General features: G+C 42.9%; 2 protein-coding genes and 1 pseudogene across 5 annotated transcripts in view; 1 reads left to right on the top strand and 2 right to left on the bottom strand.

Annotated features, from left to right (window-relative positions):
* LOC142582731 (phosphatidylserine lipase ABHD16A) overlaps window positions 1–19,059 on the bottom strand; it is a 141,929-nt gene extending 122,870 nt beyond the window's left edge. For 3 of the 4 annotated variants that reach the window (XR_012828474.1, XM_075692731.1, XM_075692754.1), the window contains exons 1-3: window positions 18,866–19,059; window positions 8,570–8,638; window positions 5,220–5,286 (exon numbers count right to left, since the gene is read on the bottom strand). Coding sequence is in view for 3 of the 4 variants with exons in the window: in XM_075692731.1 (XP_075548846.1) it covers window positions 5,220–5,286; window positions 8,570–8,638; window positions 18,866–18,946 (217 nt within the window). In the remaining variant the exon portion in view is untranslated. The remainder of the gene's footprint in view (window positions 1–5,219; window positions 5,287–8,569; window positions 8,639–18,865) is intronic. The other variant, XM_075692745.1, reaches the window with a different exon arrangement.
* LOC142567956 (U2 spliceosomal RNA) lies at window positions 9,105–9,275 on the bottom strand (annotated as a pseudogene).
* Window positions 19,060–19,255: 196 nt separating the features above from the next.
* The window catches only part of LOC142582725 (RNA helicase aquarius), a 28,102-nt gene continuing 19,806 nt past the window's right edge, over window positions 19,256–27,551 (top strand). The window contains exons 1-2 of the mRNA XM_075692717.1: window positions 19,256–22,104; window positions 25,124–26,071. Of these exons, the coding sequence (XP_075548832.1) occupies window positions 19,267–22,104; window positions 25,124–26,071 (3,786 nt within the window). The 5' untranslated portion in view covers window positions 19,256–19,266. The remainder of the gene's footprint in view (window positions 22,105–25,123; window positions 26,072–27,551) is intronic.

The following is a 27,551-nucleotide window of genomic DNA, read 5'->3' as shown; positions in this document are numbered from 1 at the left end:
AAGAAAAGGCTCCGGCAACTGGTCAATTAAATCTTCTAGGTCTCGAGTAAAGTGGGTATGGGGAGGAATGTACAATGAACAGATGGCGACAGTCTCAAATGATAAAACGGTGCCAGCTACAGCCTCGTATGGAGTATTTAGTAGAACGTTCCGTGTGGGGATGCCGCCTTGAACAACAACAGCGACACCTCCTGATAGACGGCTGGAGTGCTTGCGGTCCTTTCATACAACAGTAAAACCTTTAAGAAAATGTGTATTTTTGGGGTCTAAGTTTGCTTTTTGAAGGCAGAATACTACTGGTGGTAACTTATTTATAATGTCTTTGATGTCGCCTAGATTGTGAATTAGGTCTCTGCAATTCCAATGAATGATGAAAGCCATTTTGTTGGAACTGAAAAAAAAATTGTGTGTGTGAGCTTACAAGTTGTAGGTGAGATGTATTAAAAAGTTGATTACTCACACTAATGGTGGTAACTGCTCAGGTTACCTGTCCCTTTCTCAGCACAGTTACAAGATGTTTCTCCTTCTTGGAGCGCTCCAAGGACATGGATCTTTTGGCGTCAATGATGCCGGGGTTTTCGGATCAACCTCCATCGCCTTTTCCGAGGCCCTGGGTGATTGAGAGCCAGGCGCCGAGACGTGCGTCTCAGGCCGTGGGGTTCGGTTCAACTTCGGGCCCTGCGGCATTGCAGTCTGCCGGCCCGTCTTCGATGATGATGGAGCAGCACTGGTTGCAGTCACCAAGGGGATGGTTGGAGTTTCTACAAGAGTACCGGACGTGGACCCTGTAGACTCCTGAAACCGGTGTGGCGCTGCCCCCTGCCGCGTCGCACTGGCATAGCTTACTTGAGGTAAGTGCCCTAGCCTTTTCCTTGCTTCATAGAATGAGAGCTTTTACAGTTATTGCGATGATTTTCTTTTTTCCAGCAAGGGCAGCTCCGCGAGTAAGCTGGATGATCGCCCTTGCAATTGCCACATTGTGCAAGAGCATTGCAGTTGTCAGATGGATGGTCGTTGGCACTACACTTCGCACATGTGTCCTTTCCTCTGCACGATTGTGATGAATGTCCAAACCTCTGGCACTTGAAGCACCGCCTCGGGTTCGGTATGTATGGTCGGACGTTGATTTTCAGGTAGCCCGTGTCAAGTGAACTGAGCACAGTACTAGAACCAAATGCGAGTACTACATGTTTTGTGGGGATCTGTTGGTCGTTTCGTAGAAGTGTTATCCTTTGTACCTTGATTGCGTCCTGCTCCTGGAATCCCTCAAGGAGCTCTTTGTCACTGAGGTTCAAGAAATCCTCTTCCGATATTACTCCTCTGCTTGTGTTGATCGAGTGATGTGGGGAGATTGTGATATCAATGTCATCGATACTTGCGAGTTCAGTTATTTTTTTCGACTTGGTCTTTCTTTGTCAGTTCGAGGAGGAGGTCTCTGCTTGCCATCTTTGATGCTTTGTAGCCTGATTCAATCGTGTTTGATAGGCATTTTGATACTAAGAAAGGTGATAGTTTTTCTAATGGTTATGTTGCCTTCACTGTGAAGGACATGGAACTTTAGGAAGGTGTCATGGTTTGGTTTCAGTAGGAACTGGAATGTTGCTTCGCTACGCCCTCGTTTTTCAGGGCGATCTTGGAGGGGGGGAAAAGCGTTTGCCATGTAAACAATGGAAAATTTGGCGACAATGGTAGCCACCCACCACCGAGCCCAACTAGGGGACGCTACTAGGTTGGGAATAATACCTGCAGACACCAGCCACGCATCGCCGCTATAACCTAATATATATGCTCCCAAGACTGTATATATTACACACAGTCAACCCTTGCCGCCAGGAAATACGGAAGTAACAAGTGAAGAGAAGACAGGAAAGATGAAAAGGTGAGAGAGAAAGACGAAGATGGAGAGGAGGACAGGAAAAGGCGACTGTCGATTTCCTCCAGGTGGGTCAGTCTGGAGGTGCAGTCTATGTGAAGCAGAGGCCGAAGAGTTGTGTTGCCTCTGCCGGGGGGGGGGGGGGGCCTTAAAGGTCCAAACACCCAGCATCGGCTCAACCTCCAGGATCCCCCTTTGCCCAGACACGGGTAAGCTGTGCATGGTTACACAGGGGAGGCCCTTATCCTCGTGTGCTCGGGTACATGGAGTCTCAACACACCAAACACCTGCTGACGCCCTTGCGGGTAAATCAGGAAAAAAAAACATGCGTTTATATGTTAGCTACATAATGTAACAAAATATTTGACAAACAAACTATTTTGCTGAATAAGAATACCACACGTCTAGAATTCGTTCCTTACCTAACAAAAGGATTCTTTTTGTGAGGACAGGTGAAGGGAGCTTTCAGAGTACACATGCTTCCTCCATACATCCTTCATCATAAGAAAGCATGAAGCGTTGCTCACATAAGGTTAGGAAGTGGGCCAAGGAAAGGAAGTGTGGAGCGAAAAAGAAAGAATGACCAACATGTACGCTGAAGAGCTGATCACTGGAGCTTACACCCTACTGCCATTTTTATTTCCTTAATTATTCTAGCTGCGGGTGCCACAGGGCCACCTGGCTAGACTGCAAGCGTGAAATGAACACGATGCAGACATTCTTGAGGTTGTAAGGGCAGGTAATGCTCTGGGGAATCAGTGCTCTGGAGATGCAGATAGCTGATTGCTGTCTCCATGTAGACTGGCTTGAGGCAGCCTATAGAGACTGTCTCCCCACGTTCGTGCTACATAATGACAAAAGTCTCGGTGGAATGGCAGAGAACCGGGAAGGGCCCGTCATATGCCGGCATAATAGGTGCGCAAATACCGTCTCGCCTAAGAAAAGAAGTGTGGCAGTCGCGAGGTCCAGGTGTTCGAATATGTGTTGCTTGGCTGACCTATGTTGTACAGGCAGGAAGTTGCGGAAGCAGTTGTTGAGGTGCTGAAGGTAGGGTTGATGTTGAGGAATAGTCTTTTCTGTTGTGAAAAGGTCGTTGGGAAGATGTCATAAACCAATTTGGCTGTAGAGCAGCCAAGGTCACGGCGGAGGACAGCCCGAAGGCCAAGCATTACCAATGGTCACTCCAGTGCTCATGATCACGGCATGCAGTAAGGGCCGTCTTGAGCTGCTGATGAAGAACCTTGACCATGCCATTAGCGGACGGATGGTAAGCAGTAGTGCAGCAGTGCTTCACACCCAGAATGCAGGCAAGTGCAGCAAATAATGCAGATTTAAACTGTTGTCCATGGTCAGTCGTTGTAATGGATGGGCAGCCAAAACATGAAGCTCATGAAGAAACGAATGAAGAGCTGATCACTGGAGCCTACACCCCATTACCATCTTCATTTCCTTTGTTCTAGTTGTGGGTGCCAGCTGCATCGTAGCAGGTGCGGGAACTACAGAAAGTTTCTGAATTTGGCCCTAAGACATTCTTTAAAAAAGCCTTCTACAGAAATTTTCTGTAAAAACTGCAGCAAAGCAGTTACAGCTGCCTCAAGTAATAGCAAATCACTTTCTACTTTTCGCTGCAGTCTTCCTATAGCATTCATCCTCACTACAGTATGTGACAAGAACGCATAGTCTTTGGGACACATTGGACTGGAACACTTCTACCAATGTCTACCAATTTCGTTGCAACTGTCCCACGTGCTACATCTCTGCTGGCATTATCAAGCCCTATGGCTATATCAGTACATCTCAATTAATGTCAGTGTGCTTTGCAGCAGATCATACATCATTTTTAAAAGCATCACTTGTAACAATATGCGGCAAACAAGGAAGATAGTGCTACTGGCAAATAGCACGTGGTGTTGTTTTGCTTGCGATTTCAGACTTCCTACAAAACAGTGAGCAAAAATATGTTGCCCAGATTAATTTTTTATCCTTTAACTCAATTTTTAGCTAAACAAGCTACCACTAAACTAAGGAAGATACTGTATTGAAATAAAAATACTGTGTTTTGTTAAGCAGTAAATTTGAATTGCTCCAATGAGTTAATGCTAAAAATGCCTGTACTGAAGGTGCTTCTTTTCATAAATGTGCATTTACTCAATGTTCATACGAACGGCAGTTTCGACATGTTGGTAAACCACGCTGTTGTAAACATTACATTGAACTAAACAAATACTCACTCAAACCTTGTGCCTGCACTAATTTTGCACGAAATGAATACAAGTGTAATATACGCCTTATTTCATCCTGTCTCTTACCTTTCCGATTCATAAAGAAACAGAAGTTATTTTTAATATTTATTTGTACTTACCTGCACCCCTTCCTCCCACAACCACAACAATGGCGTTGAAGTTTGTTTTTTTTTGTGCAAGATAAATGAACGAATGTGCCTTTTACACACAGCGCTTCACTGAAGATGCCTAAACCTGCTTAATTGCCTTATAAAACCCACAAATTTGCCCAACCTGCCAATTATTTTCCAGCATGAAAATAAATGCCATTAAACATTATTGCACATGATCTAAAGGTAGGACCTTTTAATTTAAAGAGACTCGCAGTTGGCCAGAATGTGTCGAGAGATGTTGATGGAAATGAAATTATGATTTGTAGCAGCAGAATCCAGCATGCTGTTTGCGATTTAAGTAGGAATTAACCAGTAAGTGGCGAGACCTTGTGGTGAAACCTTGGTACTTCAGATGTATTCTACAAGATTATGTAAGTCGACTGTTATCAAGTAGAGCATGCTTATTGCTTAAAATTGCAGTTGGTATATTATCAAACAATTGCGCATTATTCTATGCTTCGGAAACCAAAACGCATGCGTGGCTATGGCAACAGGCTGAACTCTGTATCACGTGTAAAGGCGTCGCTTCATTTTCGATCCAATTGGTTTCGTTTTGACAGGTTAAATACCAAAGCAGCTGGACAGTAAACCACGAAATCATGTAGCTATTATCGTAGAAATAATTTAACAATTGGGAAGACATGAATTGCAGGAACATTGACTTGATAGACAAAATCATACTTTGTTACAGCTACGACCACACTTGTCTGCCTGTCACTAATGCCGGTGTATAATCGCTATCGCACTCACCTATCACCATTTTCAGCATACTTCTAGTGAATGACTACATCCTCACTGCAGATAGAAAAATTCTGATAAAAAATGTTCCATGGCATTTTCTGCGTTAGCACTTAATTATTTGACACTGACCGGTTAGCTTTCCATTGCGCTAAAAAAAAAGGGGGTACCATGGAAATTTGTTGTCAGCTCCTTTAAAGCTTTCCAACTTACCTCTTCGGTACAAGACTGCAGCAATGATAGGTGAAGTGTAGACACCTATAGACCAGGCCAGTGAAAGCTGTGAAACATCAAAAACAATAATCAAAGATTTGTGCATGCCTTGCAAGTCTGAAAAAAATTAATTCGACATACTTCAAATGATGTTGTCGTGACTGTTTTCCCTGGTTAGCATGCTGACTTGCAGGAGACATCGCTGGGATGGGTTAAGTAAAGCTGAGGCTTAAATAATCGGACTCAGAAATTCCCATAACTGTACACCTTTTCATTACTTACATTTGGGTGTTGGAACATGCTTTCTTTGGATTGTTGAAAGCAGGTGCAGAGAGCAAATGTTCATGTAAGCTTACAACAGAGTAGCACAGATTGTTACGGCACCCAGGGAGCTATCATTGAAACATCAATAACAAGCATCCCTGCAGCAGCGCACAGCTGACAGCTATTTCATTAGCTCAGCCATAAAGTGACATATGCTCAAAGATGATGTCTGTCACAGTAGTATTTTATGAAATAAGAAGACTGCCCCCTGTAAAAGCTTGCATGTGAGTGCAGTTTTGTATTTGTACAGAGTAAGGATTAATGAAATTTGATGACTGGATAACAAGTACACTGATGCAAATTCGTACAGGTTGAAATGTGAAAAGGTGCAAGTGGGTTAAACACATACACACACTTGCTAAAGGTGCAAAGATGCTAATATAGAAACAAATGTACACGTGCACTGCATGGCCATGTGCAAGGCAAGGCAAAGGAAAAATGAAGGAGTGAGCAAACAAGTTACAGAACATTTCCATGCATATTTCCAACACCAACATAATCTACATGGCAATCAAACTGTCAAAACAGAAAATCAAACTGTAAAAAACATAAAAGCATTCCTGAAGTATTGGTACATACCCTTGAATGGTGAAACAATACAACATCGCATACAATCCATTATACATGGCAGCTAACCAGAACTTCTATCATAAATTGGTGCCATTACGATTAATGTTTAGCACTGTTGTGTCTGGCAGTCCTGGATAAAGGATGAGCACCGGCGAGCGTGCTGCTATGGAATGCCAGTCACGCTTCATCTTTACAATGCCAAGGAGCTGGTGACGAAACCAGAGTCATGTCAAGAGAATTGACAAGCGATTATGTCTTGCGTATTCGCCTGTTAATGACCCAGAGCTGGTGGACAAGACAAGCTCCAGGAGCCCAAATTGTGAAGGGGTCATCGGCCTAGTGCAAACTGCTAATTGCTGCAAAGAGCCTAGACTGCAGAGTTCGTGGGAACAGCATCAACCCACATGATTCACATGCAATCGCATCTTTATTGCATTGAGGGCGGGTCGAAGCTTGGATACCAGAGGTGGAGCTGGAAGTGGAGGTGTGACATCATTGGTGGGATTTTGCAGACTGTGTAACAGTTCCAATCGGCCAAGAAGGTTTTTAATTCCCTCAATGTGCAGAGGGGAAAATTGACTGCTTCTATAGGCTAGCTTGAATGTTGAAGAGTGTGCTTGGACATGTGAAGACTTGATAGTAAGGCTCTGAGAATCATAGAGCCATTCTTGTAAATCATCTTGTAAATTTGTACATAAAACTTGATTTTCTCTTGTTTCCTACTTCGTTACAATGGAATACACACTGGAAGTTTGGCACTAGGTATCCTCTCGCCCCTACCTGGTTGTGATGGGCTCCCGGACGCCTGCGGCCTGCCGACAACGTCATGCTAGCCAGACGTACTGCCATTTGGGGTTCTAATAACCAGCAGCTGAACAGTGCTCAGCAAAGATGATTATCTTTGACACGCTTTGTGTATTTTGTTCTCGCAATTTTAGAAGAGAAAAGCCAATGGGTGCCCAACTGTTTTCCTAAGAATATTAACATAACTGAGTGCACAGTCACTCTCATAAATCTGAATGCATGAGTGCACTGCAGTCACCAGCTCCAGAAAGCACTGGCCATGGTTATCTGTTATTAGCACTGGCTTGCATGGGCACTCGTTGACAGCAAGTGTAATTAGTCTTTCTGCCAGCAGCAGTGTAGTTGCAGTGGTCATATTTACTGACATGAACTGTCAGACGTAAGCTCGTAAAGCTGCCTTGGTCCCAGCAGCCAATGCTCTGCAACACTAGTGATCACAGGAGCCACACACTGTGCATTCAGGTTAACTTTGACAGCAGCAGTACATAAAAGCACTGAGTGCTTAGAGCATGTGCCTTGTGTCAGAGATAAAATGTTCAGATGACAGATGAATTTAGCCACTGGCTTTTATGCGTAAAACAAGCTACCAAAGATACACACTGATCTTCAAAAACACCACAAAAATAATATTTGCTTTGAGAAACAAACAGTACAAGCAGAAAAAAAAGCAAGCAAATACAACATGGCTCTCTTGGCTCAGCACTTCAAACCAAGTACCCTAAAAGAAAAACTGCACACTGTTAGTTTTGTAACTAGTGCTCTAGTTACACAACACTGACCCACAATGCTACAACTATAATGCAACTTGTAGAAGAATTAAAGGGACACTACAGCGAAACAATAAATCAGTTTAGACTGATGAAGCGTTGTTTGAGAACCCTGCCGGCAGTCATTTCAAAAAAATAGTTTGATTATTAGATGAGAAAATGAAGGTCCAAGTATCATTATTTGAATTTCGTGCCGAAACCCCAGCTCCGGTACGTCAGCGTGACGTCAGGGATTCCAAAGTATGTTTTCGCATTTGGGCCGCGTTGGCCGAGTATAGGTTCCCGAAAATTGTCATGTTTATTATTTGGTTCCTTTAGAACACAATGTAGTCAATCTGTACCGCTATATACAATTAGTAGGCCCTAGAAGATTCCATCAAAATCCAAGACGTCACAGCCCCCAGGTGCGGAAACTGAAGTAGGCGTCGCCACCCGTATTTCGTTCTTGCGCTTTTTCTGGCTTACCAAACTTCTTATCGTTGTAAGAGTGGTGTTTTTGGTGTTGTAGAACGGTAATTTACTGATGCAGAAGAAATCATCTTTCACTTTAGTGTCCCTTTATATCCTGCAAAAATACTGATGCTGTTCCCACTAAAAAAATTGCATGTGTGACAGCAATTAAAATGAACAAAGTGACAAAAGACAGGCACACATCCAGAGCAGGAAATGGAAGTACAGATAGACATTAAAGCAGTTGCTTAAAAGGGTAAAAATTAGTTGGATGCAAAACCATGCAGTAACAAAAAGAAACACAGAGGCAGAGCACAAAGAGAAGTAGAAAACAAGAACAAAGGCAGACTTCAGGCAGAACAAACACTTGAAACAAGAGAAGTAGAAAAGCACACCAAGCAACACTAATAAGCGATGCAGGTGGCCAACACTTACTGCAAAACTTACGGATCGTATTATATTATCGCTGTAGCCTTCAACTCCATTTGGCTCATAGCTGCGGCCCTATTTGAAAGAAACATACAAATATGCTTTTGATTCACGCTAGACCAACAGCTGCACATACCAATGAAAGTAGAGCTTATTTTTCTTGTTAAATTGCCTGTAACATTTCAAACAGTGAATACCATATAGACTCGTGTAAGGGCTGAACTTTTTTTCACAATTTCAATGAGGTGCAGCTCTTACTACACAGGACTGAACCTTTTGGTCAAAATGCCGCCAGCGACTATTGTACACCCCAGATCCCCGAATTTACCATTGCATCAGAGTTCAACGTGCAGCTCTCACCATCTACTAGGGGCACACAGAAATGCGCAGCACACGAGAATTCACCGATGCACACACACAGCATCAGGGCACCGAACACGATTGCTTCTCTGATTAAAATTTTTACAGCAAAGCTGTATATGGCTGGGTGTGGAAAAAATTTTGTACATCTATTGAGCCTTGTAGATCTAGAATTTCTCCCCCTACGTGGGCCAATCCCGAAGACAGTGCAATACTGGGCTGACCCGCAGCAGAGGTGAAGCAGGCTTTAAGCACTCCGCCAACTTGCAAAAACAAATTTAATATCTTAGGTCCAAATACAACCCGTATCAGATATTAAGCTGATAAGAACAGGGGAGGTTTCTGTAAGAGTCCACCTAGTGGACTGTCCATTTCACCGTTCCTGATTGGCTAGGGCCACTCATCTCCTCCTCGCTCGTACAGCTGCATCCAATCAGCAGCAGTCGAAATGGACAGTCCACTAGGTGGGCTCTTACAGAATACCGCCTCAGATACTATACTTCGACCCGCGTCGTTCATGCCTACGTTTACACCGCGCTCTCTCTGTCAGCGTTCCAAGCCCTTGCGTATCTCCTTTCCTTTCCTTCTGCTCTCCCGTGGTGGCGGTCCCGTAAGCGTGCTGCCCGCCTGGACCGCAAGGCGGTAAGAAATGCGAACCGTCCATGTGGCTCCAATCCCGCAAACTTGGAACGTTTCACCGCAGCAATGGCCAGGTTTCAGAAGGCATTTGTGGGGAACCAATTTTGTGTGGCCGCTTGTGCTTTTCAAGTGGCCTCACAACCATTACTGCACTGCAGGACATCGACAAATACACGACTGCCTTGGCTGCGAAGCAGTGTGTGCCGTCAGAGTGCAGCGAGTTCTACATGCCAGGATTCGTTAGTAAAAGGTATCGTACCGCATTTAGCAACAATACATGGATATGTGTGTCCCTTGGTGCCTCATCATCTTCCAAGACTCAAAACTGTGGAGGAGCAACTAGTCGTTCCTCGCCTTTCATTTATGTGCACACAGCGGTTGACACAGCAATGGACAGTTCGCCATTAAGCATTAAGGGGCCCACATACACAGCTTCGCTGGTCATCCACGTTCACAGAGTGGAATGGCACTGAATTTTTTTCTCCAATTTTGGGCTGCCAAGTTGGGGTTGTGGCCCCAACACAAGTCTGTATAGTATGCAAATTACAAAGGAGGAAAATGTTTTGCAAATTTTATTATTGAACTACTACTGCTATCGATAACATAATCTGCACTTCTATCGACATGCTCAAGCATAAAGAGCATGTTGATTTAAGTGCATGTGCATGCTTCTGCAAATAATGAACAAAATAAAAACATGGTGCAAGACTTCTGCAATTAAATACTCACTTGCGACACTTCAGACAAATACAATAAAACAACTTCCATTACATGGAAAAAGAAAGGTCACTGCAGGGTACATAAAACACTTTCTTGGCACATTGCAGAAATACAATAAATTTACAAGACTATGGCACGGAGGTTGCAACTACTACAAGTTTTTCTTTATATCCATATTTATTGAAGGCATGGGCCAATAACATAAGCCACCAGATTATACACAACTTGGTGTTTTCTGTTTACTTTTCTCCTAGTTAAAAGTGGTAATAAAGACTCTAGCAAGAGGTCTTTCCATGTCTTAAACATTAAAGGCACATAACCAAGTTAGAGTACCAGATTTTAACATTTGTTCTATTCCAGTCACTGAGAAAGTTACATGTGAAGACTGCACACCTATTGAAAACAGCAGAATGCCCAAGATCATGCATGCATCGATGCAGCCCAGGTATCTTGTACTACACCTGTGACCTCTGAAGTCGTGCTCTGGACGCACTACCATCTTTGCGAGTCAGAGGGTTGCACAGAGAGGGTACAACATACCGACAAATAACATTAACAGAGAATCGTGAAACAATTGAGTCAATGACTACATCTGCAAAAAAACTAATTGGCCAAAATGCAATTCTCTATTATCAGTGATTAACTACTATTCAGCGTATATAATGAGGACATGTCATTCCGTGGTGTTTTCTTATCTTCATAGTAGTGCCAATCTTATTCTATGTTCTCGCTTTTTTCAACAAATTTAAAACTCTTATCAGTAAATGTGATGCTCAGAACATTTTGAAGCACTAACCAACCACATTAATGCTTGATGTAATTGCGTTTAGTGTCTCCTTAGAAACTGGTTTCAATTAATTTAATCTTGGTTCATGGTCCACATGACAATGTTCCATAATAGCATGTGCTCCTTATTTGTTATTCCTAGAATGGAAAGGGCCAGGGTGTGGTGCCAGAAAAAGCAGTGCCGACAGAACATTCTACAGGCAACAAACAAGCATTACGCAAGCCGCACATTTTATAAATGTGGTTCATTTATGCATCCTATTAGTGATATCTTCAGAACAAACAGACAAGTGTGTTGCCTATCTGCACTGAACTTTCTGGACTGAGACAGATGGTGAATATAAGGCAATATTGGGTTGCTCTTTTTTTTTTTATGTATATAATGCGCTGAAATATCACTTCACAGGCGTTCACACAATTCGTCATTGTAATGCATTGCAACAGGGAGATCATTCCAAGGCCTTGAGTGCAGTAGCAGGATGCCACAACTGCCAAATCGCCATAGTTTAATTTAAATTCTGGAGTTTTACATGCCCAAAGCCAAGATCTGATCCCAATGCACAACATAGTGGAGGCCTCCGGATTAATTTTTGGCCACTTCAGTTTCTTTAACGAGCATTTAAATATAAGCACATGAGCATCTTTTAATTTCACTAACATCGATATGCAGCCACTGCAGCCAGGATCGAACCAGCAATGTCCAGCTTAGCAGAACAACGCCATAGCCACTAAATTACTGCGGCAGGTCCACGGTGCCATAGTGTACTCAGGCACAGGTGGAAAATTGACTTCAGGTATTGAAATTGGCACCTGTACTGGACTACTACTTTTTATTCAAATTCTGAAATTTTTACCCAGTGACAACCAAGTTCTTTTAAAATAGGCCCTCACTTCAGGATGAAAAGAAATTTCCCCGGAATATGTTTAAATGCAGTATTCTCTTGAGTGTACTAAGCACACCACAACCCTCCTCGCATCAAACAAAAAAGCCTGAAAAAGAAAATTTTGCATGAACGCAAACACCATACTTAATTTTGAACGATGGTTGTTCTGTTGTGGCATTGGTAATGTACAGTCACTATCAGACTGGCACAATCATGGCACATTCCTAGTGGCCTAATTCAAACACAGGTGGTAAGGAACAAACATCGAAGGTTGGAAGGACGAGGCATAAAGCTAACAGTTTCAACCAGAAATCTACCCCCCAGGACCATCCAAATAAAAATTAAAAGGCACTTAAGAAGTGTTTTGGTCAAATATGACACAGGCTGTACCTCTCTCTGTGCTGCACCCTGTGCACACCAAAGGCTCAACAGAACAGAAAGGCTTCTGTTACGAGAAATTAAAGAAGCAGTTGCAACAGCTTCTTCAGTGTAGGCATGAAAGGCTGAAGTGTCAAATGAAAGTGCAAGTGAGGCAATGGCTCTAAGGTGGTTAATGTAGCCAACAGTATCTGTCATGTCCATAATTACTCTGGTTTAATTTTTTATTCTGTCTACAAGAAAATTACTCGACCATGCTTTCTAATATTGTGTAATCTATGAAATAGGGGGACACTCTCCCCTTTAGTCATTATGGGCATGAAGAAAAGTTCACGAGGGTTGCAATGTGGGCTTGTTGGTAATGCATCTTCAAGTGGAGTACGGTAGCACGGGACAAAAGAAGACACATAGGGACACACACAGCGCTAATACGGAATGCACACACACAGCACTGTGTGTGTCCCTATGTGTCTTCTTTTGTCCCATCTTTTAATCGCGCTACCGTACTCCCCTTGATGAAGAAAAGTGCTTAGATATGAGAAAATATGGTATTTATAGGCAGCATTATTCACAAGTGCCTTACCATCTACTTATTAACAAAACTAAAAACCACTTTAACCAGGGTGTCTACCAAGTTGACATTTCCAAATTCCCTGAGTTTTCCAGGTTTTCCCTGAGTGCCTTTGCACATTTCCCTGAGTGATGCAGAACTACGTTTTATGCCAAGATGGGCAGAAAACATATCGCCTGATGCTGTCACTCTCGAGTAAGCACATGAAAAAAATAAAAAAGCGACTTAATCCAATTTGAATAGTAAGGAGTAGTGTTCGTGTTATTCAAAAAGAGAATAGAAGGCAGGGGTTAGTAAAATGCAGAGCAAATAAAGTGTCTTCGAAAAAAATTGCAAATGAAGTCGGACATTCACAAATACGAATAAAAAGGAGATGCACATAGAAGCAAATATATTCGAATATGAGCTATTTCTATCAACTGATAGCAAGCTCAGTGGTATGAGGCCCGAACTCTGTCACAATTGAGATTCTCTCTCAACCGCTCGTAAGTCAACCTCAACTGTCCTGACATACTCTTAGCCTGCATACCACGCCCGAGTGTTGTGTTTCACTGCTTTAAAGACTTTATTTTGGTTTGGATGAGGGACAACTGCATCTCGGCATCAGCCAAAACTTTGTTTTTTGAGCTCAAGCTCCTTCAAAACGGTGGCAGCAAGCTTCCTTTTGCGTTTATTCCTCAATGCGTACATCATTTCTGTTCTTGTCCTCCTTCTGCCACTCGTTCGCCCCAAGGACCATTTGAAGCATCTTGGTCAGTTGCACAGTCCACGGCAGATTTTTAGAAATCCCTAGGGGTCGCGAAAACATTTGAAAAATCAGCCAGTTGGAAAAAAAATAAATGCGTGTCATTTACTGCCCTTAGGGGCTCAAACCGCCACAGGCATGTTCGAAAACGCTCTGAAGGCCTGTCGGTACACATATTAGGCATATCGGCGCTCGTACTGTGACAGGAAATACCGGGTGCACGTGTGTATAATTAAGGAATACATACTGTTTTCCGTCACTGTTTTTCATTACTCTGGATCACATGCTTTGGCAGTGTCCTGTGACTTTCACAGACTGTGACAAGGAGAGAGACTGGTGGCGGCAAGTCCTACACAGTGGAGTTCTTTTCGATCAAGTACAGGCCGTCCAGAAGGCCCATGATACGGCGGTAAGGTTAAACCTTACTGTCCCGACGTGGGAGCCGCCTGCGTCAACCTAAGGGTTGATCTTCAGGACATTAAATACAGTTCCATCATACCATATACCATACTGTTTTCTGTGGCAATAGCCCCTTCCCACGCTTGTTATGCTTCACTGCAATACTTTTGCGTATGCTTCACCATGTAACATTTCTGTAAAGAGGCGAAGTTGACTTTCAGAAACCGGCATTATGCAATGCACCGTGTTTTCGAAGTTTCTAAGCCAATCGTGAGGACCACAAAGGCGGAGTCCACGCCATTGCTGACAGCAGCTAATTCTTTCAATAAAAAACTCGGCACCCAACGGCAAGAAGCTTCATAGCGAACGTCGAAGCAGCTAGGCGTAGCGTTGCCGCAGTGGTGGCAACGGCTGCCAGCGGATCTGCGTGCGAGAGTGCCGGTTCGAGGTGGCGAAGTAATCAAAACGGCAGCAGTGGTGCCTTTGCTTATTGTCGTTTCGGACATGCGGTCACGGCAAAACATCCAGAAAATCGGACGGCGAAGAGTTCTTGCGTCCGAAATTTCACACGTTCTGATACGTTGACTCTATGGGGTACGTGGCGGTGCCGCGAAGCCGTCCAAATTATCGGGAATCCGGAAAGTCGGTCGTAATGTAATTCACAGGCTGCAGGACAAACGTATTGTGCGAATTTTTAGGTATGTGGATGATATTGTAGTGTTTTTAAGGTTAAATTCCGATGATAGCCTTGAATCAAATGCCAGAAGGATTTTAAAGTGTTTCGAGAAGTCCTCCCGGGACCTCAGGTTCACGTTTGAACTTTACAAAGAAAACTATCAGATTTCTTGATTTGGAAATTAAATTTAAAAGTGAGAGCCGTGTCTTTTCGTGTTATTGCCCTAGATCGAAAAAAATTGCTCCTCCCGTACGAATCGTAACACTCCAAAATTAATAAAAAGTGGCATAGTTTCCTTGTGCTTGACGAATGCTCTTAACACGAGTTGCATCCACTCATTGCAGGAGAGTTTAAAGCCCAGAAGGCGAGATTAATGTCGGCAGGGTACCCAGTCTCACTTTTGATGGCTGTGGCTGAATCAGTGTTTAGAAAGTTGACAAAAAAGAAACCCCTGGAAACCGTGGACGACAAGGAATCTTCAAAAAGAAAAAAAAGGTCGTAGTGATGCCGTATTTGCATGGCTTGTCTCGTAATCCTAAGAGGGTGGCCACTAGGAATGGCGTCACACTAGTGTTTCCGGCGCCGAGCAAACTGGTTGGGTTGTACAAAATCATCACAGCAGAGAAGAAAGATGCGATAGTGGCTGTGGAAAAAAGCACACCACTTTTTTTCACAAAAAGTGTGCATCTTCAGTCGTATATCGCATACCTCTCTCATGTGGACTGTCCTATGTTGGCCAGACAGGTCGTTGCATTAATGACTGCATGCGTGAGCATCGCTATTTGCTACCTACAGGTACAGGAGGGAACTTGCCACTGCATTGCAAAAAGCACGATTGCCGACAGGTTTTTGATGGTGTATCGATTGTGGGGAGAGAACGCAGTAAACTAGAAAGGGAAATATGCGAAGCGTTCCATATGAAAAAGATGGGAGTGCATACATGTGTGAGTGAACCTTTGGTCCATATCAATGATAAAGAACTTCAATTTTTAAATTTATCATGTTAATTCAAGTGTTATTGCCCTTGTCGGGAAGGGGTGTGACTGCTTTTGAGCATGTGTGTATCTTTTGTTGATATTTGAATATAAACCTTGTTATTGTTCTTGGGTGTATACGCATGCGTGGCGGATATTTGTGGAATGTATTCCCAATAAACTTCAGTTGTAACTCCAGCGTTGCCCTGTCCATTTCTTTTTACTTGTGCTCGGGACCTTACTTGCTGGAACTCCATATACGTTAACAAAAGCAAGCATCTGAATTGAAAATTGCTTCCTTGAATCAACCTGTTGTGTCTTGTTTGCATAATAAAGTATACATCCTGCAGAACACATATAAACAAAATTTTACTTTTTTAATGGGTAGAAATAACCAGAAAAAGTCTAATAGCTATAGCGGAAATAATTCCCTTTTTAGACCTAATGTTAAACATACCAGATTTTTTATAGTTTGGAAGATATAAAACCCCCTAAAAAATGAAGGTTTACATTGAAAAATGGTTTACATTGTCCAAAATTTATATGATCATTATTCTAGTTGTTCCCCAAGTATGTGATCATCTACTGACTCGTGTTATGTTTAACAGCACAATCATGTGTAACAAGCAGTTTGTGTATGAGTGCATGTGTGTTAATTCCCATAGTACTAAACGATGTCACAGTTACTCTGGCTGCACTATATTAGCCACACAGCTGAACTTCGTTATAAGAAGTTGCATATAACTTTGGCTGTGTCTCACTTAAATCTAATACGTAAACATATACAGTGATATCAATGAAACAGTATTCCTAAAAGAGTCTACAAGAAGTGCAAGCCTGATACCATGTATCGGAATTGCAGGCCATTGACAAAACAGCAAATGTGTCTGTCCACATGCTGCTCAGCTCGCTTGGGTACACCAGCCAAACAACAGGCAGACAATAAATGTTTTCGCTTTTCCCTTTGGAGGCTCCCTCAAATATTTCCAACTCACCTCTCTCCTTTATTTTCAGTGCTAAAACAAACAAAAGTCGCGATCCCTAGTGCAAAACAGGTCTTCCTTTGCATACTGTTCCCGAGTGTACATTAGCTGCACAATGGCACTTCCTAAGTCATGAATGGCAGCTCACTGATATTTTTGACAAGTAAATATTACCTATTCTGCCACAAAAATGCAGTAGCCTTTGCACTTTTGGGGCAGCCTATGCGGTCATTTTTAACCCGTTCTCTTGAATTTGCTCTTACATTAACATTTAAAGAATGTCCTGCCTAAATGAGTTTTTCGTTGTATATAACTGTATGTATCTTTAGCTAGCCTCTGGCTAAGCATCTACATAAAGAATGACAACTGTTAAAAATGTTGCAAAACCAATTAACAGTTAAACTAACCTATGGGTCAAAACTTGGAAGTAAATCTGATTGTGCAATGGACAATGGAAAAATAAAAATTGTAATTTTAGGAGATAGGCAGCAGTACGGTTTAGGGATCATATCTGGGTGGATGATATTCCAATTGAGAGTAACAGAAGTGAAATTTGGAATGTCATGAAAAGCACACAGATAAGTGGCAGTCTCTGAAATGTGGAGTTAAGATTGTCATGAAAAGCACATAACAGATAAATGGTGGCCTCGCAGTAACAGATTGGGTACCAAGAAAAGAACTCAATAAAGGGCAGTTGAGTAAGAGATGGAGTGATGAGGAAGAACTTGGTAGGCACAGGTCAAAACTGGGTGACACAAGACCAATACTTTATTTGCATTTATGTGGGTTTGTCCAAGGCACGCAGGGGTGAAAAAGGCAATACTGCCCATGCCACAGGGGCTTGCAGCCCCAACCTGGGTCCCAGGGTTACACCAAATACCCTAGAAGTAGCTGTAAATTTTCAGGTAAGACTTTCACCCTACCGTGAATTTATACAGGCTAATGATGAAATGAAGAGCACTAGCCACAACACTTTAAGCTGTTGGGTTTAGTAGCCTGACCTATGCCTACATTATGCAGAAATCCAGGTATTCTTGATGCCGTACACTGCACACATGGATTAAGTATGTGGTACATACAGCACTAAATGACAAGACAAATGGCTCTACTCTGTACTATCGCAGCAACAGTTCAGGGACACTAGCCACAACAAACATTTTATAGTGCCTTGAAAATAGGATGGTGCGTGCAACCATTACACTATATCTCAATTTAAAATCTCACAGTCAAGTTTTGAATATAAACACATTAAAATGCAGCTCCATGTGCACACGTCGAGATGAAACAACAAAAAGCAGTTTTAATGCAGAAAGTGAAAGGCAGTAAGAATAACACTTTGACTTGCAAGTGCACTTCTTAAGGAGTTGTTTTTCTGTGTAAGTGATCAGGTGATTAAAGACGAAACAAAAGACCGTTCAAGGTTATATACCCAGAGAAAAACACCGGAAGAACGAAACAGTCAACTACATAATTTATGCGGTGAAGGAACTTCACCAAAACGTCACACGTATTCACCATTTAACGTGTGCAGTTAAGAATAAATAATACCAACGCTAATTCGACACTGGGCGCCCAGTTCACGCATTTCAACGCTCGGGACAAAAACACGGCGAGATATATTGATAAAAAGAAACGGTTTGGACGGTAGATTCTGCCTAGATAAGTGAAAGCAGATACGTATATGGAAGCACAATCTGAGATTAGGATATGCCGCCCGATTCAGCAAGAGGAAAAATCTAAAACGCATCAGCTAGAAATCGTATTCTAGAGAGAAATACAACATGTGAAGAGCAGTTCACATTCGTGACCCTGAATGAACCCCGAACGAGAAACTCGTTTCCTGGGAGCGTTTTTCTTATTCAGAAGATAAGGAAAACGGAGCGCCGCAATGATACAGCGACATTTGCCCCTAAAAGCTGCAATTAAGTTTTTCCTCAACATGGTGAGAGGAAAAAATGTCACGGGCGCGTGCAAATCGCAGGTAGCTGATGAATTACTGAGTAGTTCCACAATTCCGCGATTGTCATCTCGAACTTGTGCGCCTTTACATCAGTTCAATTTCAGACCAATATCATCTAACTACGAGTCAAAGCGTTGTGGCTGCAGGCAACATACAGAAAACCCTAAAGCGACAACGAGAACGCCGAATGCGTTCTGCGCTGTCAGGTAGTTTAACACCATGCTTACCTCACGGTCTGCAGTTTTGTGAATCCTATAAAGGCGAGGTCCATATATATACTTGAATATAAAGCTTCCAGTCATTCTCATAACTCAGTAGCATGTAACTGAAGATGAAACAACACCGTGCAACACGGCAACAGCACGACAAGGTGCACTCGGTGCACCGCGCACCTTGCTTTGCCTCTGCCTTTTCGGCTAAGCGACTTGGAGGAGTAGCACTTTCTTTAAGCACTTCTTACTAAGCACTTTCTTACTACAAAATAATGTGCAAGTAAAATTTAATAAAATTGAAACAACTACATCCGGAGTATTATAAAAATAATTTTGTTTGTTACGCAAACTTGCCATAAAAGCGTTTTTTTTTTTAATGCACGTGTGTGTCACGTTTTCTCTAACTCCGTGCAGACATGGCGGCGTTTTCGTCGTCGTTGTCGCGTTCAGATACCTCCGACACTATAACTAAGCTAGCTGAAGAATATTGGGTACCCCACAACAAGTCCTCATGGAAGGAATACGACCCGAAGGTAATTGTGGACGTATATCAGAAAGAAATCATTGGATCTGGCTTTGCGATCCGCAAAGTCATGCTTCTGGAGTTCAGTCAGTACTTGGAGAACTACTTATGGTCACACTACGATCCTCAAAGTGCATCGACGGCGCACTTGATGTCCATCGTTGTCATGGTAAACGAAAAATTTCGGGAAAGAGTTCCAGCATGGCAAACGTTCATTGCAAGACCCGACCATTTTCCGGCTTTCTTTCGAAAAGTGATGGAAAGTTCTCTAGACGAGAACTTCAGGTTCTCTCTGCGAGAACAAACTGCACTACTGGTATTCCTGATCAACTGTTTTAACAGCATGGAAGTGAGCCTGATACGAGAGCAAATTCAGCGTTTGGTCTCGCTGTCAGCGTGGAGGACCTTGTTACCCGAGCGGAGAGAGCACGAGTTTAAGCGCTTTCCAAAGTTGAAGAAATTTTGGGCTTACGTCGAGAAAAACGACAAGAAGCTTGATGAGCAAACGTACAAGGACCTGTTGTATGAGCGAGAGTTTCTTTCGCGGCTCATCGGCCGATTTTTCAAGTATTTAGAGTCTGTGCCATCAACAAAAGATGTTCCCGAGCTAGAAAAGCCGGCTCTGGAGGTTGTTCACTACTGTGAACGCTTCCTGGAGTTTATGATAGACCTCGAAGCCTTGCTTCCATCGCGACGGTTTTTCAACACCATCATGGACAACTCTCACCTGGTCGTCAAGTGTCGACTGTCAGCACTGTCACAGCGGAAAGAAGGCCGCCTCTTTGCGCAGCTGTTAGACAGACTCAAGTTCTACTCGAAGTTTGAAATCAGTGACCAGACAGGAGAAGAGCTCACGGACCATGACATGATGCAGATCCATTATGACAACATAACGGCACTGCAGAAGGCAGCGTTTAAAGACTTTCCTGATCTGCGGCGCTTTGCATTGTGCAATGTTGCCAATGTGGACACGCGAGAAAGGCTGCTGAAACACTTTGGTTCCCTTAAAGCTACAGACCTGCACAGGCTTGCTGCTTCACTATTTTTGGTGCCTCCACTGAATTCAGAAAGTAATGTATCTCCTTACAGTCATACCTTTCTTGAAGAACTACTAATTTCCAGACATGAGAAGCGCCAATCACAGTTAGAAAGCCTGAACGAGATGCCCTTGTATCCTACAGAATCGATAATATGGGATGAAAATGTTGTTCCATCAGAGTACTTTTCTGGAGAAGGCTGCCTGGCACTGCCAAAGCTCAATTTGCAGTTTCTTACATTGCATGATTACTTGCTACGCAACTTTCACCTGTTTCGGCTTGAGTCCACATATGAGATAAGACAGGACATTGAAGACTCGGTCAGTCGCCTGAAACCTTGGAAAACTGAGGATGAAAGTGTCATGTTTGGTGGCTGGGCAAGGATGGCACAGCCTATAGTGAATTTTGCTATTGTGGAAGTAGGCAAGCCAAATATCGGTGAGAAACAGCCTTCCAAGGTTCGTGCAGATGTCACTGTTCACCTTAATGTTCGCAGAGAAATTAAGGCAGAATGGGAGGCTCTAAGGAAACATGACGTATGCTTCCTTATCACGGTGCGACCTGTCTGTCTACCAGGTACTCCTTACAACTACAAGGAGCCTTTTGTACCACAGGTAGGCCTAACTTATGTGCGTGGCTGTGAAATTGAAGGCCTACTTGATCTGAATGGAAGGGTCATTGAAGAAGGACCGGAGCCAAAGCCCTTGTTGCCAGGTGATACAAGAACTTACCGAATGTGGATGGACTGCAATCAGTACAAGCTTGACATGGATCACAATGTGAAAGGTGGGGAAGACGTTTATGACACATTCAACATACTAATGAGGAGGAAGCCAAAAGAAAACAACTTTAAGGCAGTTCTGGAAACCATCAGAGACTTGATGAACACAGAGTGTGTTGTACCAGATTGGTTGCATGACATCATACTTGGTTATGGTGATCCAGGTGCTGCACACTACTCAAAGATGAGCAATCAAATTCCAGTGTTAAACTTCAATGACACATTTCTCAACATGGACCACCTCCGGACAAGCTTCGAGGACAAATGCGACATATCTGTGGATGTTAATGATCCACGCTTACTTGTACCTCCTTTCAAAGTGACATTTTGTGACGTTCAACAGGAGCAACAGGCATCTCTAAAACAGACCTTGAAAAGCGGGAAGAGTGCCACAGTTACTGAGCAGCCACCAAAGAAAGAAAAAATTTTGGTCACACCACACACCACTATAAGTAGAGGGCCATATCCGAGTGAACGGACAAAGAAAAATGCTATTCCCTTTACTCCAACACAAGTTGAAGCCATTCGTGCCGGTTTACAGCCAGGCCTTACTATTATTGTTGGCCCACCTGGAACAGGAAAGACAGACGTGGCTGTGCAGATCATTTCTAATTTGTACCATAATTTTCCAGAGCAGAGAACACTGTTGGTAACACATTCAAATCAAGCACTAAACCAGCTCTTTGAAAAAATTATGATGCTGGACATTGACGAGAGGCACCTGCTTCGTCTCGGCCATGGAGAAGAGGCACTCGAAACAGAGAAGGATTTCAGCCGTTATGGCAGAGTCAACTATGTATTGGCAAAACGGCTAGAGCTGCTTCAAGAAGTCAGCAAACTTCAGGACAGTCTTGGTGTGACTGGTGACGTCTCATACACTTGTGAGACTGCTGGCTACTTTTATCTTTATCAGGCAAGTTCATTGAAATTAATTTTAGTGCTTGTACCTAATTTGTGAACTTAGCTGTGACTAAAGAGCAGGGCGATACATATGTAAAAGTGATGGTGTCAAGTGGCATGCTCACATGTGCTTACCTTTTTCAACTGACAAGATTTATCATGGTGTTCAAATGTATTCTACTTTTTATCATCAAGCACAAATTTAGCCATATTTCTCTTCATTGAAGCTAGTGATGCTTTCTTATGTAGCCGCATGTATACATTTTCCTCAGTGAATCTAGTTAACATTATACCTCTGACACACAGGCTCTCCAGAGGTTTTTGGACTAGGGTATATCTACTGGGAAGCCGTTCAGGCATGGTGACACATGACAAACAAGTATCTCCTCTGTGGTAGGGAGTCCCTTGTGGAAAGAGTTTTGCAACCTATTTTATGAGCCGAAAGGAGTAACTCTTCAACAACAAAAAAACATATCAAAACACAATGATGTTTTTTTTTTTAATTTATCGCTTGCAAAAACACTTTTATACTTTGCAGTCATGCAGTGTGTTTAGCAGTGAGCTTTTATTGCAGCAATACACTAAAATCACTGTATCCGTTGCTGCTGCGTGGCTTGATATAGATCAAGCTTAGACAGGGCAACATGATTTGCATTGTAATAGTTTTGTCTCTCTCTGTTCATGTGGGCAGTTGCACTTGCAGCATGGATAGCTTGGACACATCAAATCTAGCATTGGCAGCACGCAAGCAGATAGCACTGCATACTCTTGATATTGGGGTACCGTGGCTCTGGAGTGGGCATCACACAAAGGGCTTCTCTAGCCTACGCCATCAGTGCATCTCAAAAACAGGTAGCTGGCAAACGCTACTAGGCTGTCACGCCGAGGCTAAGCAGGCCGATGCCATCGCCATGATTTTCACGACAAGAGTTGCTCGCTTGGTGAGGACATGGAGGACGGTATATTGAGAGAATAGAACAGGTGGTTTATAACATTGCTACAGAAGGATTTAAGCAGACATTTACCAGTTAAAATGATCATACTTGCAGGTGTACCGAGCACAGTGCATGTTAACTTGCAGCACACAGCTACGTCATTATTCATGATTCTGGGAGCACAAAAGCTACATCGTCTATACGCTGGTCTGTAGGCATTGCAAAGCTCCACCTTCGAGCAGAAGAAGGTTCACACGAAGCTCACGCGCCACCACTGAGACAACTGTGAAAAGGTTGAAGCGAGTGCACTAGAAGCATTGTCACAGCACTTACATGGGGAGAGGTAGATGACACAGCGCACCAGACGGAAAGTAACTTCTCAAAATGCCCTACCTCTCCTTGACTGGTTGACTGGCTTGGCACGGAGTGCAACACTTGGCTTCAGCAATTACCAGACTGTTGGATGCGGTAAGCTTGCTGTACAGGCACGAAACCCTTTTACCGCTCTTCGTGGTGTTAACTTTTTGCAGAAGTTCTGGGAAACACTCTGCCAATTAACTCGCACCTGAATGACACATAGGCCTTGGAAGATGAACTTCATAAGGATGTTGTAGGCAAGTCGCTTGTGTAGAACAGAGGTGCACCCTGCAGCAGGAGTACGGAACTTTTCAACATTTCAGTGCTCAAGCCGGCCCAGTGGAATGCTGTTCATGTCATTTCAATGATGCCGGTATCCGCCCTCCGGCTAAGCATCAAACATAAGAATACCCACTGCAAGGTTGTGCACAAACCACTGCTCATTCTTTCTTAAGTTAATTTTAATATTATTATGAATAGAAAGTGACATTGAATATTTCACAAATGTGCGTATTATAATAAACAACTTTAGCTGGACATTTCCTGTCTGTTCCACTCAGACCTGGTATGCTTACAATTTGTGCACAGCTGCTCAGAGGAAACATAACTACAAGTTCACATAATGCTCATGCCAACAGCGGATCACAGAATACTGCCCTTGTTCTGCTCAGTCAATTCAGGGAAGCATGATGTTTCGTCCTCCTGGATTTTTTGTCATTTTGCAGCCAAACTGACTGCATGTTGATCCCATCACTGGGAGATGGGCGTACCAAAAACACTGAACTCGGTGCAGTTCTCTGTGGTTCTTGAGTGCAAGAAATGTGAGCAATGTACCATGAGTGATGTGCAGCTAAAACTGTCTAATGTTGTGAGAAGTCTTTAGAATATTATTTTCCCTTATTAAAGTGAATAGCTTTCTTTGGCTCTTCTGCCCGTTTTTGTGGTCAGTGGTTGGTGGTCAGGCTTTCGTTGTCAATACAAAGATGCCAATGGCTTGTGCTGTTGCAAGAGAACTTTGGAGCATCTGAAGGTTTGGATGTGGTGGTGGAATGCTTGGGAAGGACAGCCGTCCTCATGCGCTGCCCTCTCCCTCTGTGATGGCTGCAGTAGAGGGCTTCGACACCGCTTCAGACCTACTGGTTACCGACTCTGTTCGCTACAGAATTATGCAATAAAGGGTGCCTAAGTGTCCATAATGCAACAAATATATGCCTCCAATCACATCATTCTTTCAATAGAGCAAATAGCTTCGTAGAAGCTTGTCTATTTGCTTACTTTGCCAATCATCATTGATGATTTCTGCAAAATGTGTTTTTTTATTTCATTTTGCATTGACCAGCTGAACATTCTTTTCAATGTTTTTGTCAGTTTCTGCTTATTTAACAAATAGTGGCATCATTTTTATTGCGTCCCTTATGGAAAACATCTAAAGGAGACTGCCATGCTGTTTCAGAGTAAGAAAAACAGTTTACTTCATCGGGCTTTAAAGTGCTTGTGTGTCGCAGGTATAGTCTTAATAGAAAGGCCCTTCTGCAGTCTCTTTAAATCTATTTTGCCCATAATGAGAATTGTTAAAAAGAGCTTGTGAGCAGTTTTTGAGCCAAAGCATCAATGCAATAACTTTTCTGAACTGTGATAATGATACTTAATTTCTGAGAACTTTAAATGTGTTCCTAATATCTGAACCAGCCTCGTTGACAGCAATTTATTGACTTTATTCTCTTTTCTTTTTCCCAATAGGTTTTGTCTCGGTGGGAGGAATTTCTTAGCAAAGTGAAATCGAGCACAACAGAGCCATCAACTCAGGATATTCAAGAACATTTTCCATTTACCAAGTTCTTCAGCAATGCACCACAACCTTTGTTTCATGGGCAGTCACCTGGAGATGACATGGAGAAGGCAGAGAGCTGTTTTCGCTACATCAAAGACATTTTTGATCAGTTAGAAGAATTTCGAGCATTTGAGCTACTTCGCAGTGGCCTGGACAGGTCACGGTACCTCCTTGTCAAGGAGGCCAAGGTGATTGCCATGACATGCACCCACGCGGCACTGAAGCGTAGAGAGCTGGTTGACCTGGGCTTTAAGTATGATAACATCCTTATGGAAGAGTCTGCTCAAATTTTGGAGATTGAGACCTTCATCCCTCTGCTTCTACAGACACCACAGGATGGATACAATCGCCTCAAGCGGTGGATCATGATTGGAGACCATCATCAACTGCCTCCTGTGGTAAAGAACATGGCCTTCCAAAAGTACAGCAACATGGAACAGTCACTGTTTACAAGGTTTGTACGCTTGGGTGTGCCTGTGGTCCAGCTTGATGGTCAAGGTCGATCAAGGCCGAGCTTGTGCGACCTCTACAATTGGCGTTACCAGAACCTGGGGAACTTGCCACATGTTACAGAATGGCCAGAGTACCGAACTGGCAATGCAGGTTTCTGCTTTGACTATCAACTTGTTGATGTGGGAGACTTCAATGGAATAGGAGAATCTGAACCAAACCCTTACTTTTATCAGAACTTGGCAGAGGCAGAATATGTCGTGGCTGTGTTCATGTACATGCGGCTGTTGGGCTACCCTGCTGAACGGATCTCCATCTTGACCACGTACAATGGACAGAAACATCTCATACGCGATGTTGTGCGCCAGCGTTGCCAAGACAATCCACTCATTGGCTGTCCCCTGAAGGTAAGGTTTGCAAGCCAAATATTTGTAAAGGCTGGCTACATTGCAGTAAATTAATTGAGTGAAGGTAATATAGCCTGGTATTTAACCAAAACATTTTTTGATGAACAACATCATCTTCCAGCGTTTCTTTTTGTAGTTGACAACTTGACCCAGATATATCTTGCATCATTTCATAGCTTTTGTCATAGTTGCACTGCTACTTGCTGCTGTGGCTAAGTGACATTGCTGTCCTGCTGGTGAGCACAAGGTCGTGGTTTCAATTCTTGGCTACGATGGCCACATTCCAATGGATGTGGAATGCGAAAATGCTTGTACAGTTAGGTTTAAGTGCACTGCAAATGGACACTAAAATGTAACACTCAATCAATTTAGTCGAGAGTTACTTTTAAAGTTCTCTTGGTATACATTTGGCAGAAAAAGGAATGGTTACCAGCAAAGACAGTGGATCCCAAGCTCCCCCTTTCTTTAAATTTTGTGCTCAAATCAGTGCTGTCATATGTCAGTGTGATGTCAGTAATCTTGAAGTATATGCACCTATTTTAATAGTCTTTGTGTGCTTAAAATGTTCTCGAAATGATAGCTTGATTTATCAGTCCCTTTAAGGTGGTATGCATCTCTTGTGTATCAATGAACACTTCGCTATTCATAAGCAGATACTTTCAAAATTCATGATGTCACAGGAAGCTGGTGCGAAAACTTCGAAGCAGCAGTGCCATTCATCTTGCCAAACCTCCACTTGCAGTTGGAGTAACATTTTTAATAATCCAGGACTATAACTTGACAGTGTAGTGTAGCCTGCTGTTCTTCTTTAGTTACCTTAACTACAACTGGTGAAAATAAATCTGGAGCCTCCAACTGCAGTGTCCCTTATAGTCTAACTGTGGCATTGGTATTTAAAGCCCCTTCAATAATGATATACTTATTTATTATGACAAATTATTTAATTATAATTATTATTATCGAAGCCACATTGCTACACGGGGTCCTTAAAGTGAAGGCTTAATAGCAGAGCATATAAACTGAACAACCCTAACTGTCAACTTTACGGTTGAGCTCACTTATAATTACCCTTTATAAACTGGAGGGGAAACCTCCTGTGTAGTACAAACAGTGTTCTGGCATCCATCGAACCTTGCCAGAAACATATGGAATGTCAACCACTTACAATGACCTCGTTGCTATGCCACTTTAGTTGGAACTTTATGGCACTGCAGTACAGCAGCATCACAACTACCTGTCACAGTAACGAAGATTTGCAAAGAAAGCGCCCACATGTTTGCTTGCACAACTGTTGCTGGAAGAGCATGTTCAATGTACAGGGAAGCACTATACATGTAATCTTCAGGGTTATTTCTAATTAAAGGTCACTTGTGTGCCAGCCATTGTGACATGCATAAGGAATGTGTAGTCGCCTGCTTTTGGCTGTTGAAGGCTGCCTTCATTTCAAAAAGTCATAAGAGAAGTGTGGAATGGAGCAAAT

This window comes from Dermacentor variabilis, chromosome 1 (assembly GCF_050947875.1).
Source record: "Dermacentor variabilis isolate Ectoservices chromosome 1, ASM5094787v1, whole genome shotgun sequence".
NCBI lineage: Eukaryota > Metazoa > Arthropoda > Arachnida > Ixodida > Ixodidae > Dermacentor > Dermacentor variabilis.
This window is presented reverse-complemented; position numbering and strand designations above follow the sequence as displayed.